A 14552-nucleotide genomic window follows, 5' to 3' on the forward strand; every position below is an offset into this window, starting at 1 on the left:
TATTATAATAAAAAAATCCTGGGATGAGACGTGACTTTTTGAGGGAGATTCCTTCACGTCCCATGAGATGAGACTTTGTGCCAAGAGACTTAACCACACTCGGGGCTGGAAAAATAAAAGACAAAGAGTAGATGACAAAGTAAAATGTCATAAAGAATTCAAAAACGTTGGCGCGATACACATGCAGAGCAGGTTAGAGATAATGAAAGTACTAAAATTCGAAAGTCTCAAAAAAATTATTGTTTGCGCTAATGCGATCTTTACTAACGGAAATTATTACTTGGTGAAATAACGGAACAGCGAAAAGAGATCAAGTTTATTGTTTGCATTCTGAGACTTGTTGATCATCTAATTCACATTGCCATTAAGGAAAAGTAGTGTTTCTTCCCAATGAAGAGGAGTATCCGCGAGAATTAATTAAAAGATTTGTTGTTTGGTGAAAGTGAAATCCACATACACAAGCAGCAGAGACGTGAAATGTCTGGCACGTAGCGCAGGCCGGGAGAGTTGGTGGGCAAAGCCCCCTAGTATTCGTATAAAGAATACTTTTTAATAACAATTGATCATTTAGACAAACATCTTTTTATTCCTTTCATAATGAGAGTACAGAGTAGTCCCAATACCTGACTGGGTGACTTCAGACACAGGCTTATGTGATATATGAGCAATGTGTCCAAGAACGGAAAAGATGGCAAATCCAGCAAAGACACTTGTAACGCAGTTGGTCACACAAACGACGATTGCATCTGAATAGCAGTTGTTGTTGAATTTGTTGTAGGAAGACAGAGCAACAAGGCCTCCCCATGCAGTAGAAAGGGAAAAGAAGATCTGAGTGGCAGCGTCCTTCCAAACCTTTAAAACAACAAAAAAGGAAATATTAATATTAAGTTAATATTAAATATTAATTTAAGGGCTGATTACTGCTACATCCTAACAATGGGAGCATCTGGCCGAAACTCAGTAACAATTTATGGGGATGTACAGAGCCAGTTTATGTACTCTGGTCAATAACCTGAAGATCCCAGTGAATGTCTGGGCTTACTCATTAATCTAATTTTTAATGCATTGTTTACATGACTCATTCCGAAAAAAAAATGTTAGATTTCTTCTAACAAGATAAAGACGGGAGTTACGAGCTTGAACTGAAACAGCAACCTTGTTGTTAGCTGTTTGAAGTCCAAGGCCTTAGTCACAGCATATTACTATTTGCTTTGCCTTAGACTATGCTGGTTTAGAAAATGGACTGATGGAAATTTTAGAAATATCTTGGTATTATAGGTTTATAGGGTTTTTGTTTCCACAAGTACAGAGTATAGTGAATTCTTACTTACATATGCTCAGAAAAATTAAATGTTGCCACTCTCCCTTCCCTAAAAAATCTCAGAACAGACAAACAGAATATATTTTCCTGGGGTGCAGAGACACTGGGGTGTCTGTCTCTTACAACATCTACTTTTTTGTAGCTAATAAATTTTTATTTACTAGCTCCATGTAATCTCCTCTAAATTTATTTGTAAAATATAGATATTAAAACATGTTTATATTATGTTTTATGGTGAAAATAACTTCCATTTATACATAGAGGAAGACAAGCAAAGGCCCAAAGCAGTGATGGCGACCCTTTTAGAGTCCGAGTGCCCAAACTGCAACCCAAAACCCACGTATTTATCGCAAAGTTCCAACACGGCAATTTAACCTGAATACTGAGATTTTAGTTTAAAAAAACAACTCATAGATTAACATCTTTTGTCTTAAAAGAAAAACACAATAACAGAGCTTTCAATGATACAAACAACTTTTTATGGAAAGGTAAAAGTTTGCATTTGGCATTCTTTTGAACAATTAATGTGATTTTTGCTGTTGTATGCATGCTGATCATTTGTCTAACCTTGGCTCATACTTTGTAAGTTTGAGAGCAACACATGCAGCACTCAGGTCATCTGTTAGTCTGTTTCTGGTGTCAGATCTGATATAATTCAAAGCTGAAAACAGATGCTCACAAGCATAAGATGATCCAAACAAAGTAAGGAAAGCAATCCCAAGTGCTTTCATTGACTTAAAATTATTTGGCAGAGAATTCCACACTTTAAGGATTTCATTTTCAGGACTAACTGTGCTGTCCTTTGTCATCCCTTCTATCTTCTCAATTGTTTCACGCAGGTCTTCCCCATTAACCTCCATTCCTGTTCTCTCTCTCTTTTTTTCCCCTTTCCATCCGCCTCGCGCTTCTATTATATATTATGGGGACGTGGATCAGGTGTGGCGATTAGCACCTCCCGGCAACAATTACAGATGCGGATGACTCCTCACCTGTTCACTTAAGCGAGGACCACCCACATCATGAAGCGCTGACCAAACTACCACGCCCCCCTCTAAGCCGCAAGTACGGCGATTATCTATTAAAACTTGCCTTCTCAATTTTTAGCTGTGGACCCGCTATACCACATCCCTTCCAAATTAGCTCCTCTCCAACCCCACCACGGGAATCACAGACTCAACAGGCTGCAGTCCGCGCCGCACCCTCACACCGCATGTGAGCCGCCCGCCTTATCCCAGACAGGGGAGGGAGGAACTGCTCCCATTGGATTGCTGGGCAGAGGGGCGGGTGATGTGAGAAATGTCCTCAGGTGCGCATGAAGAGGGGGAGGGAAGCAGTCCGGCACCGCATCCCTCTGGCTTTATAGTAACGAACTGTGTGCTGGGGCGACGGCGTGCATGCCCACAGACAGGGCTCTGAGTGCCCCCTATGGCACGCGTGCCATAGGTTCGCCACCAGTTGCCTAAAGCCTCAAAATCAAAAGAGGAAGCTGTAATTTTCACACAAGGATATCAAATTACACATGGTGTACCTCAGCATCAGACAGCTTTGAAATGTCAGAATGAGTTCCTATGTAGTATTCGATTCCTTCCCGAGCTCCTTCCAGAGTTACTCCTCGTATCAGCAGGATGATCAAAACAACATAAGGAAAGATCGCTGTGAAATACACCACCTAGGAACATCAAGGACAAGAAGTAAGTTAGTGTTGCACATGTACATCATCTACAGGCTCTTTCCAACTGCAGGAACATTTTTAGGAACCAAGAACAGGTACTTTTGTAGCATTCCCTCCATTGGAACTTTGGCATTTTGTAGTTCCTGACACTTTTTTGAGCTTCTAGTCCATGCTATGTACTTTTCAATCAAGTAGGAACTATCACGTATGGGTCTCAGGTGACGAATTGTGCTGACTGGTTGACCACAAGCACTGAAGCCATCTTCCAAAGTAGTTTGTACTTTGGAGAGTTATGGGTGAAGATGGTGTGCAGCGCCACCTTGAAGCAGTAAGTAAGCTCCGGATCATGCATCACTTTGTACCCCATTACTCTTCTTTGCACGTTGCACATTTTGCGTGAAGGTTATAGTTCCTGTTATGTGGTGTGAATGTAAAACAAGATAATGGTTGAGGGCTTACATTATGCAGAAACCAATTAGCTCCTGAAAATAGAGTTCCTATGGTGGGAAAATACCTTATGTGTGAACAGGTACATGCTGAAAACTAGGGGATGACTGCTGAATCTCAATAGCAGATAACGCCTTTATCCCATCTTTCTAACTATTCTAACAGTTCAATATCTTCTATTAGGAGATTAAAACAACCAGATTATTTTCTCTCATATAAAGCAGAAAGCTCTATTTTCTTTTCTTTATTTTTAATTCAGTTTACAACAAAAATAAAGTGTATTTACATAAATAAAAATATATCATACCTTTCCTGATGACTTTATTCCTTTAAACAAGGCAGCACCAACTATTATCCATGCCAGCAGGAGGCAGAGAGCAAGATGCCAGATAACGCCTCCAGATTCATCTAATCCACTTGATCGACGAAGGGCTACTTTGCTGAAAATGTAACACAGACAAAATTTAAAATATGCAAACAGAAGTTCAACATAAAAACCTGCTTTTAGGAGCTGGACATAAAACGCATGCAATATACAGTAAGGCAACACAACGAACCACCGAGATTGAGATCTGATTGACACCGCAGCGTCACACTGAAGAGTATGAGGTTTTTTACTGTGGCAGGAGTGCCAATCCTGCAACCAACCGTCAAGTTTTCCCTGCAAGTTGGAGGACCTGCTTGCAGGGCTGGATGCAGATTAACTCATTTAGTAGCGTAAATGAAAACACATAGAGGCAGTACATTTTACATTTCAGCATTACTGTAGTAGCCCAGTGCATGAGGCTAAATGAAGTTGTGGTTACAGAACTTGAAAATTTGCAAAAACATTGTAAAAGTAGAAGTCACACTAAATTTAGAAAGGTTTGGTACCCAGAACTGAAAGTGCAGAGGAACAGCGACTCCAGCTCAAGCTAAATAGTAGGGCTGCAATGATTAGTCGACTTGAACGATAACGTCGACTACAAAAAATTGACGCAGATTTTTTATTGTCGACGTGTCATAAACAGAACCTTCAATAGAGGTTCCAGTCACAAAGAACCACATTGGTTTTTCTAACTGCAATGCACTACATTAACATCTGGGGGCAGTATAATTTGTTATTGTTTGTCAAGACTGCACACAGTCCTACCAATGAAGAAGAGCATCTGAGGAGAAGAAGAATGTAGAGGAAAAAAAACGTGGTTGCAATGGTGAGTCGCATAGAGGAGGGGAAAGTAGATGGAAAAAAATGGAGACAGAAACTTTCTAAAGTGTCAGATCACTTCACCGAAAAAGAAAAAAAAGTTGAATGCAGATTATGCAAAGTGGAACTTTCTTTTCACGGCAGCACCACCACGATGCATGAGCATCTGAAACGCAAGCATCCTGTAACTGTGATGCTGCCGTCTCTTGAGAGGTAAGTTTTATCGGGTAAAGTTAGTGTCCCGTGTTAGCGTTGATGTTTGTACTATAATGTGCATATCAAAGTTTCGACAATGATAGTTAACCCTTAAACCGACACATACTTGGGGGTTAATGCACCCCCTGGACGCTAAATACTTTTTAGCTGTACTTTTTAAGTAAACGTCACAAAGAAAATGTGAAATTTTAATGGAACACGTATTTGTTTTCATGCAAAGAGCATCACAATTACTGCAACCCTGATCATTTTACACACTGCAAATGAATTGTAAAAACTATACATAAAACTACTGCAACAATCTATTATTATATATTCAAGGTGCAACTGAAGTCATTGGTAAAATTCAGTAAATCACCGAGCCAACTGCGCTTGAACTGGCTGCACGCAAACACACAGAGGTAAACGTTGATGCTTGCAGGCTTGTCTAGTGCAGCGGCTGAATCCCAGAGACAGTGGGGGTGCAGTTCTACTGGGGCTGGCAATGGTCACAAGCTGGCTGCTTAACGAATATACGGCTTTGACTAATCACCTCCAGCGTGCTGGCAAATTGGTCTGTGAAGGAAATAGAGCCGGTTGCGGGGTTCAATGAATATACATCATCGAATATACTCAGCTCCGGCGTGCTGGCAAATTGCACTGAGAAACAACTTTAGCAGGTTCCGGCTGTTTAAGGGTTAAGTGAATATAATTTCAGTTATGTTTGCTAACATGTTTGGAGCTATAGTAAACGAGTGAATAGGAGTAGCTGAGCTGTCCTAGTTTTTTTTTTCTTTTTTCATATAATATTTGAGTTCATATGAATAGTAAACCATCTCTAACTAACGTTAGGTAACTTGTGTTTTGGAGTATATCAGTAATTAGCTTGTTGCATATTTTAGTCTGTTATTTTTTTATTTTGGCATAATATAGTACATGATGTGATAAACTACAACACTTTTTCTTCAGAGTGTGATGATTAAAACATCTTTCTCTTTCTGCAAAATCATTCTTGTGTGTTCTTGCTACCTCTACTCCCTCTGAGCGTGTCTTCTCAGCAGCTGGGAACATTGTCTCAAAGAAGAGAGCCAGCCTAACACCAGAGCATGTCGAAATGCTCACGTTCCTGCACTGCAATCAGGAATATATGAACTGAATCTTTTATAAACTGTACATTATTGTTTTATTTTATTTGAATTGAAGCTTTATTTAAACTGTTGGACTTTAAGAAACACCAGTGGCCATTTTTGGTTAAGTTAAATGCACTTTTTTTGTTTAAAGACTATGTGCACTTTAGTTTGTATTGTTTAATGTATTTCTTTTTTATTGTGATGGTTACACTAATATAAAACATCTGATTATTTTCAAATTCATAGTTGTTATTTTAATTTGATTATTATTAACTTTAATTGTGTTAACGCAGAGACATCAGGGTGACATTCACAGGTGGACAGACGTGAGCAGATGAGGTAAGACATGCACTGGAGCCCAGAACAGGATGTGCAACCACAGGTTGCCGGCATCAAAATAGTCTGGCATGAAATAATTGTGACTAATCAACTAATCGAAAAACAAAATTGAATGATTAGTCGTCTACCAAAATAATCATTAGTTGCAGCCATACTAAATAGTGTCACACACCTGTTTAACATTCCAGAACTGCAAATCATAAATAAAAAAATTTAAAGTTAACAAAGAGAAAAATAAAAATATTGCAGTGATATTATAATGACCAGACCCTGACAATGTGTTATGATATGGAATTATTTAGACAAAAACATTGCTGCGTAATTTATTGTTAGTGACAATTATGACCAATTTGCATGTCTGTCCTTTAAAAATATGCTTGTTTAATTTTGAGTTTGAGTATAGTAGGCTGAGTTAGTAACAATAAAACAGGCAAGGATCGATCAATAATGTGACTTTTTTTTTACAGGGGTATAATTAAATTAGAAGTTATAAAGGAGCTAAAGTTGTAAACCTAAAATTATTAAGATGTTACTTATTTTTCCGGAAGTTGAGCCTCTTCTTTAATTACATTCAGTGTTCAGATTGGAAAGCTTCCACAACCTCTCACTCTCACAAAAAGTCAGTGAACACCTTTATCACCTTTTAGTGCATGCAAGGCAGCATCTCCGCAATGTAAAAGCAAATCTGTACATCACTATAACGGATATGTTTGCAAAATCATCAGGTAAATGGCAAAAATAACTTTAAAAATAAATCAAATTGAAGTTGAAAATAATCATGACATTGAATGTGTGCCAAAATACCTAAATAGCTCATGTACCTGTAGGTGTGTTATTGATTTACAATGGTGGCCAATCTGGGAACTACACCAAGAAAAAAAGATTACAGAGCACAACAATACTGGGTCTAGGTGGAAATTAGTCACAATGGAAGGAGTCAAGTTAGGAAAGCAGCCATCCTTTCCCACTATGCCACTAATTTTACTAAATTGCTAGTTATATCCCCTCAAAAAATCTCCAAAAATATAAGACTACTCGTGATCACACACAAAAAAACTTATTTCAAGCAAACTTGAGGACCACTGTAGTTCTTCTTCCATAACAACTCACTAATGGAGAATGGATGAGGCAATAGTTGCCAAAATAACAAACTATTTCATCAAAGGTACAGACTGAAAATCAACCAAGTTAAAAATGAAAATTTGTTCTTCAAAACTACTTCATATTGATATATTTTACATGCAATGTATTAAAGCTGGCTAATGTATTGAAAACTTAACACTGTATGTGAAGATGTGCCATCAACAGTTCATATCACTTATAACAGGTTGGAGGAATGTCGTTTAGTATTGTAATTTCTGCTTCTTGTTTACCAATGCTATAGAATTGCTCTGGCATTGCCTGGAAATGTATGAAATGTACATCTTTTTAATTTAAGCTGTGTCTTGGCCCTATACCAGATTACAATACTAGTCTCTTTCAAGTTGCTTGTCTACTCGTGTTTTGAATCTTTTCCCTTGAGCCTCAATCATTTTTTGCCTTGCTTTTTGTTTTGAACCTTGTTATCTGACATTCTACATACTCATATTCTTTCTTCTTTGTATTACTTTCTTACTTGGATCATTTACTTGCTGCAGAATGTTTCATCCACATTGCACATGTTGCCACATGAATGGCCTAACACTTAAAAGCTCGACACTACTAGTGGTTTGCGCCTCATCACAAAGGGTCATTTATGCCTGAGGTCCAGGCAAAGGAAAGCTTTGAGCACTTTAGAAGACCTAAGACCTGATCCAGAATGAGGATTTCAGCATGCTTTGGGCTAGCTGACAAACTCAGAAAGGCTTAAATAAACTACATACAAACAAAACACAAAATATAAACTTACTCCCAATATTGTTCACTCGGGCTCTGCACAGAGATAGAGAAGATATTTGATCCCTCACAGGTGGCATTGTTGTCATTTAACCATGTTGAATTGACCAATACAAAGCTTCCATTTGCAGATGTAATGTTGCAATATTCTGAAAGAAAAACTTTCATAAGAATTTTTGTCTTAATAAAAACAGATCATCAATTTGAAATATGCTAGGACTTTCACAGTGTTCCACTAGTCTTCATTTTAGGCAGATAATAGCAATGGTCTTGGAGACTAAGTAATGGAGAAAAATGTAATGGTGTACTTGGCCTCTTAACAGACAAATCAATCACCTATTTAATCAACTATATATTTGAGAGCAGGGTCATAAAAAACTCCTAGGCCAAGAAATGAGTCCATGAAAAATTAATGACCAACCCCTGATACAGTGAAGTACTGATTAGTAACTGAGGACCTGCTTTATCCATTACAAGATATGGGAATCCAGGGGGCTTTTCAGCTTCAAATCAATTGCCAGTCCTGAGTGAAATACCTGGCTTGTTGCCAACATGGGCCCAGTCCCGTCAGTATAGGCACCAATTTCCATGACCCTGAACTAAAGTAATGCATAAGAAAATGGACAGAAATTTTTGACATCTTTAATAGATTACTTTGATTTAGAATTCTGTAAAAGAACCAATAATGTATTTGTTGACTTATTCCATTTATACTGTTATTTCCTTGTTCCTAGTGATAAGTGTGCTCTGCATATTTCCTTGTAACAAATTACACATGAAAATGCTTATTAATAGCTATTGCACTGTAAATGGCTAACCCTAAGCCTTGACTCTTGAAAGTGTGATGAAATAATATCCATTTAGTCCAATTTCACTCAAGTCAATCTGATGGGAATTCCAGTGTTGTTTGTCTGGTTAAGTATTAACTGTTGCTTATGTACACACTGCAGCCCTTAGAACTTTCAACAAAGCTTTTAGCAAAGTACGTAAAACAGCACTTGTGTTATATTATGCCTTCAATTTAATTACATAAAGTTGCAAAAGGCACACCCAACAGAATCCTAAAGCTGCACATCAGCAATCCTTGGTAAAATGTTATCTCCATTCATCCATTTTTCTAACCTGCTTATCTGTTCAAGTTCCCTGTCTACAGTTGACTGCCTTTCTTTTTTTACATGAGACATTTTTAACATAATGTATGTTAATTGGTTTAACAGGAACAGAACATATTATACATTGAGATTGAACCAATTTTACTTATGTTTAGACAAGAATAAGAAAAGAGTTTAGCGGACAAGGGCTGTTCTGGAGTAGCATCACCTGAGCTCAAGTTGTATCCAGTGTAAGAGGTTGAAAAACTGTCAAGGGATGGGTGGGGGTACACAAACTGCACCAAATGGGCAAGATACAGTTAAGAAAGCAAGTTGTATACCCACAGTAGTAAACAGACTGTTGCTTTATCCATATGTGTTGACAGACTGGGTTGGTGCAGGATGAAATGCCCTGGAAGCAGCTTCCTGAATGACACCATGGGGAGACAAAGGCCAAGGAATACTAGAAGGAAGTCAGTACAATGTTTCTGGCCTTGTAGGTGGGAGCAGAGATATCCAGGATGGAACAGCTGGAACCTGGCCTTCCAACAAAACAAACTGGTGTCCTGAATGCTGCCTTTGTAGTCTGGCCCTTTAGCAATGAATTAGCTAAATGGATGGTCTGTCTAGGTTCTAATGGATGCCACTGTGAGCAAGTGACCCTGGAGTATATAGGACCCTTCTGGCTCATGGTGAAATTCCAGAGATTGGTCTGGAGTAATTCCTGGTAGAGTGTACCAAGGTTATTATACTTATTGAAAACTAAAATCAAAACTGAGACTATTTCTAAAAAAACATTTTCGTAAACTGAAATAAAATAATTAACAAAACCGAAATGAAAAACAAAAACTAAACTAAACTATTAAAGTAGCTGGAAAGACTAACTGAAATAAAGTAATAATTTACTAAAATGTTTTTAGTTTTTGTTTTTGAATGAATATTCTTGCCATTAGTCTTTAAACCTTGTAATGTTTAACTGTAAAATAGAAAGTCATCTACCGCAAGCCACCTGCATATATTCAGCCAGTGAACAGCGGCTGGTGATGGAGGGTGGCTGTTCACACAGCATTTGTGGTGACAGAGCAAGCTGACTACTGATGCATAAAGCATGTGAAATAAAAAGTGATTTACTCTGCCAACTTTATTTGCACTTGTTGTATAAATCAGAATTTGTTGGTCAACAAAACCTTTACTGTATGGACAGAAAAATTAGGAGTGAGTAACATTTCAGTTTATTTCCCAGGTGGCTGCATTTTGTTGACAGTAATTCACCTGCCACTTTACAAAGGAGAAATCCTTTCTGAAAATAAACGGCACTGATCAAGAGACTGACTAGGTCATCATACAAGATCAGCATACTGTTACTGAACAAACACTTTTGTTTATAAAAGGTGTTTAACAACAAACGATACAAACTTTGTAAAATTCCTGAGTTGGCATTATCTCTACTGAACTACAGGTAGGTAGGTGAAGAGAGTCTGCCAATTGGTGGAAAACTAAACATACTAATGTGTTTTTATATTTATTCTCTATTTATTCATTTATCTTTTTAAATTGATATTCACAGCTCAAAATACCTGATATTGTGAAAATAATACATAGCAGAATTATGTTTTAAAATATTTGTCCCCCTTTTTTCAATGTTTCTCTCTCTCTCAAAATAGATAGTTGAAATATCATATTCTTTTTGTTCTTAACATCTGCCATATCATACATATTGCATAACAGGGATTTTTCCTGCCTTGCATCCAAACCTGTTGGGGTAGGCTCCAGGTTTCCTGCCATCCTGCTATGGATAAACAGGTTTAGATAATGTATATATTGTTCCTAATCTCAGATGCTTTCTCTGTTGTTTTGTGGCTGTCCACACTCCTATTACCTGCTCTTACTGTGCTCATTAAGGGTTTACTGTTCTTATGATGGTAATTCAAGTCTCACTGCCTTGACACTACATGCTTGTTTTTCTTTGCTTCTCTCAGTAGAGCTAGGTGGAGTCTGCACACTGATTCAAGCACAAAAAATGTGTTCTTCCTAAGCCCCATTGATTTTCATGATCACACCTGTCAGAATACAGTACAATCTATTTTCTGATTTTTTATATCTTTTCAGGCCTGCAGGTGGCAAAATTCTGTCTATAAATTGTACGTGCCTGAGATGGAATCAGAGATCAATATGGCTGGTAGAAAATAACAAAGCCCAGTATGGGAGATTTTTGTATGCAATATTGAAGGCATTGTAATCTCCCATTGTAAGCACAATTTCTTGGAGCAGGACACTTAGAGTAAAAAACCCTCAAACCTTAAAATTCATCTATCCATCCATTATCCAACCTGCTATATCCTAACTAGAGGGTCACGGGGGTCTGCTGGAGCCAATCCTAGCCAACACAGGGCGCAAGGCAGGAAACAAACCGCGGACAGGGCGCCAGCCCACCGCAGGGTGCATGAACACACCAAGCACAATTTAGAATCGCCAATGCACCTAACCTGCATGTCTTAGGACTGTGGGAGGAAACTGGAGTACCCGGAGGAAACCCACGCAGACACGGGGAGAACATGCAAACTCCACACAGGGAGGACCCGGGAAGCGAACCCAGGTCTTCTAACTGCGAGGCAACAGCACTACCACTACGCCACTGTGCCGCCCCCTTAAAATTCACCTAAATTTAATTTCAAATTGCCCATTCTGGGCAATAAACAGCAAAGATGAAAAGTGTCAACAGTTTAGCACAAATGACATAGAATTTTTTTTTTAATTCTAAAATTGTATAAAATTGTTCACATTCAGTATCTGGTTTTGATTATGCTTGTTTTTATCAGACAAAAACAAAACCAGATAGTAAACCATGTACTGTACTGTAGTAATCTTCCACAAACATTACACTCATATCCAAACCCGTAAAGTGTAGAGTTCTGTCTGATTGTGACACAAAACTAAACTCCATAGTAGCTCTTTAACCAAACCATAATTACTAAAACTAAAACTAATAGACATAAAAATAAAATAGAAATGCCTTTGTGTAATTAAAACTAAATTAAAACAAAAAATATATGATGAAGGAAAACTAAAACTAAACTGAATTTCCAAGTAAGGTCAGAAAAAATATAGAAATAAAAACTAATATAAAAAGGCAAAATTGTAATAACCTTGGAGTATACTGTCTGAAATAACAGCCAAGTATATGAATTTAGGGGTATGAGTTCGATGATAGCTTGGTGATATGGAGGAAGAAAGGCCAAATTGGGGTTGTGATAACAAAAGAAAGTGACATGAAGTAGCAAGGAGCACTTTGTAGTCGTATAAAAGAGTCAATAGGTAGTCCTGCTAAGGCTATAACATTTGGTTTAATTCTTCTAATATTTTAAATCTCCCATGTTTATTCCTTTCTTGTGTTTTGGCTTTGAATAAATCACTAATGTTGTTACGTTTTGCTCTCTACAATCACACTAGGCTGTTCTTGTAAATGAAATGTTTTTTAGGTCAGACTAGCATTATATTTAGGAAATTGTTCACTTTTGGGGACTAAGGATAAAAAAAACATATGAAACTTGAAATTTAGCTTTACCCAGTACCCTCAAACATCAGTCATAAGCCATGAGCAAGCAGTGGAGTGTTTTGATATACACAGAGTGTGGTCTAGAATGTGAGGAACTCACAAGGTTGCAAGTTCAGCCTACACTACTGACTTCCTGAGAGATGCCAGACTGGTTACTTAATCTGCAGGTGTAACAGTCTTGTATGTTGCATTTAAGGGATTGAGACACAACATTAATGTGCTTTTGCTTTTAGAGGAATCATAAACACATGTTACTTTGGGATTTTATATTCTGTACATGCCTACGTCAGTGTAGCTGATGCCTTTCCTGGCACTGCTGAGTGCAAGGCCTCAACCAACCCTGGGTAGAGTGCCAGGTTGTTCTGTAGTACACTTTAGGCTACACCAGTTTAGATTCACCAGTCAATTTAACCAGCACATCCAGCTTTATTACTGTCTTCCATCAAAAAAAAAACTCACAAGATCAGGCCATGCAACCCAACATGGCGTATTAGTCTCACCAGATATTTTGCAAAATAACAAGTCAATTAATTACAGCACTCTATGCTCTGTTTTTCTGAAGTTGGACTTAGAAGGAGACAGAAGACTGATTCATGCTGATGGAGTTCTCCTTTGGCACAACTAGCTAAGAAGGTTGCTTTCTGTATGGGGTTTGCACCTAAGTCACCCTGTGGGGATGCCATCTGAAAAGAGTGTCATTTGTTCAGTGAGTACTCGGTTGGTTACGTATCTGCCTATCATATAGTGCCTTTCACTGTCTAAATTAATTATAGCATTTTATGCGTGTTCCATCTGTCTTCTATAGTACATTTCATCGGTGTATATATTTATGATGTTTATTAAGAGAGCCTAAACCTGTCCAGGGGTCACACTTGTACATAAGTGATCAATTAAAATTCTCACTAAAGCTCAAAGCATACTTTTACAGCATTTGAAAAACTGTCCAAGGAAATCCATGTGAACATGGAGTTAGAATGTAAATTCTGCAGAGAAAGCGCAAGTACCATGAGGTGGCAATTCTGTTTGTTAGGTCAATTATCCATACCTTTGGACTGCTTACTGCAGTTCTCATCAGACCATTCAAAACAGTCACTCCATGGAAGGGGGAACTGGAAGGATGCAAACAAGTAGTAAATACTGTAGCCAATGATACAGTTGTAGTAGATTGCCACAAAAGATGATACCAGCACCATTGTAACACCAACACCTGTGGATGAAAAATTGGGAAAAAACAAACAAACAATGTTTAGTTTAATAATAATAAAAAAAGAGTGTCGGCCTCTAGGAATAGAATATTTATGTATAAAGCATGGCTTTATTTTACTATAAATAAAAAAGTGCAGGCTATCTCACAACTTTGAGAAACCATTGCATCAGGAATATCTCATTTAAAACCTGCTCATGTGGGCAACTACTGCAGCTTTCTTCTATAATAGAATGTTTCTCATTCTAGACATGCATCCATGTGAATGACAATAGATGAAAAGGGATGGGAATATTAATTTGAGAAGTGTAATAAAAGTTTATTTGTGTTGAATTTAATTGAAATGACATAGTAGTCTTTCCAGTAACGTCTTTCTGCACTCGTCGTCCTGAGTTAAGGTTTCAACTTTGTTTCATAAAGTGAACAGGTTGCAGGACTAGTGGCATACATTTAGGCAAAAAACAGCACATTTTTGTTGAAACTCCACTAAAATAACATACTAGTTGATCAGATCACAGGGGGTCAAAAGGAGGCAT

General features: G+C 37.8%; 1 protein-coding gene across 1 annotated transcript in view; it reads right to left on the bottom strand.

Annotated features, from left to right (window-relative positions):
- LOC127529958 (sodium- and chloride-dependent neutral and basic amino acid transporter B(0+)-like) overlaps positions 1 to 14552 on the bottom strand; it is a 36348-nt gene that overhangs the window by 16609 nt on the left and 5187 nt on the right. The window contains exons 2-6 of the mRNA XM_051935376.1: positions 13858 to 14019; positions 8179 to 8314; positions 3748 to 3880; positions 2850 to 2990; positions 624 to 852 (exon numbers count right to left, since the gene is read on the bottom strand). Of these exons, the coding sequence (XP_051791336.1) occupies positions 624 to 852; positions 2850 to 2990; positions 3748 to 3880; positions 8179 to 8314; positions 13858 to 14019 (801 nt within the window). The remainder of the gene's footprint in view (positions 1 to 623; positions 853 to 2849; positions 2991 to 3747; positions 3881 to 8178; positions 8315 to 13857; positions 14020 to 14552) is intronic.

This window comes from Erpetoichthys calabaricus, chromosome 12 (genome assembly GCF_900747795.2).
Source record: "Erpetoichthys calabaricus chromosome 12, fErpCal1.3, whole genome shotgun sequence".
In the NCBI taxonomy this organism is placed as follows: Eukaryota; Metazoa; Chordata; class Cladistia; order Polypteriformes; family Polypteridae; genus Erpetoichthys; species Erpetoichthys calabaricus.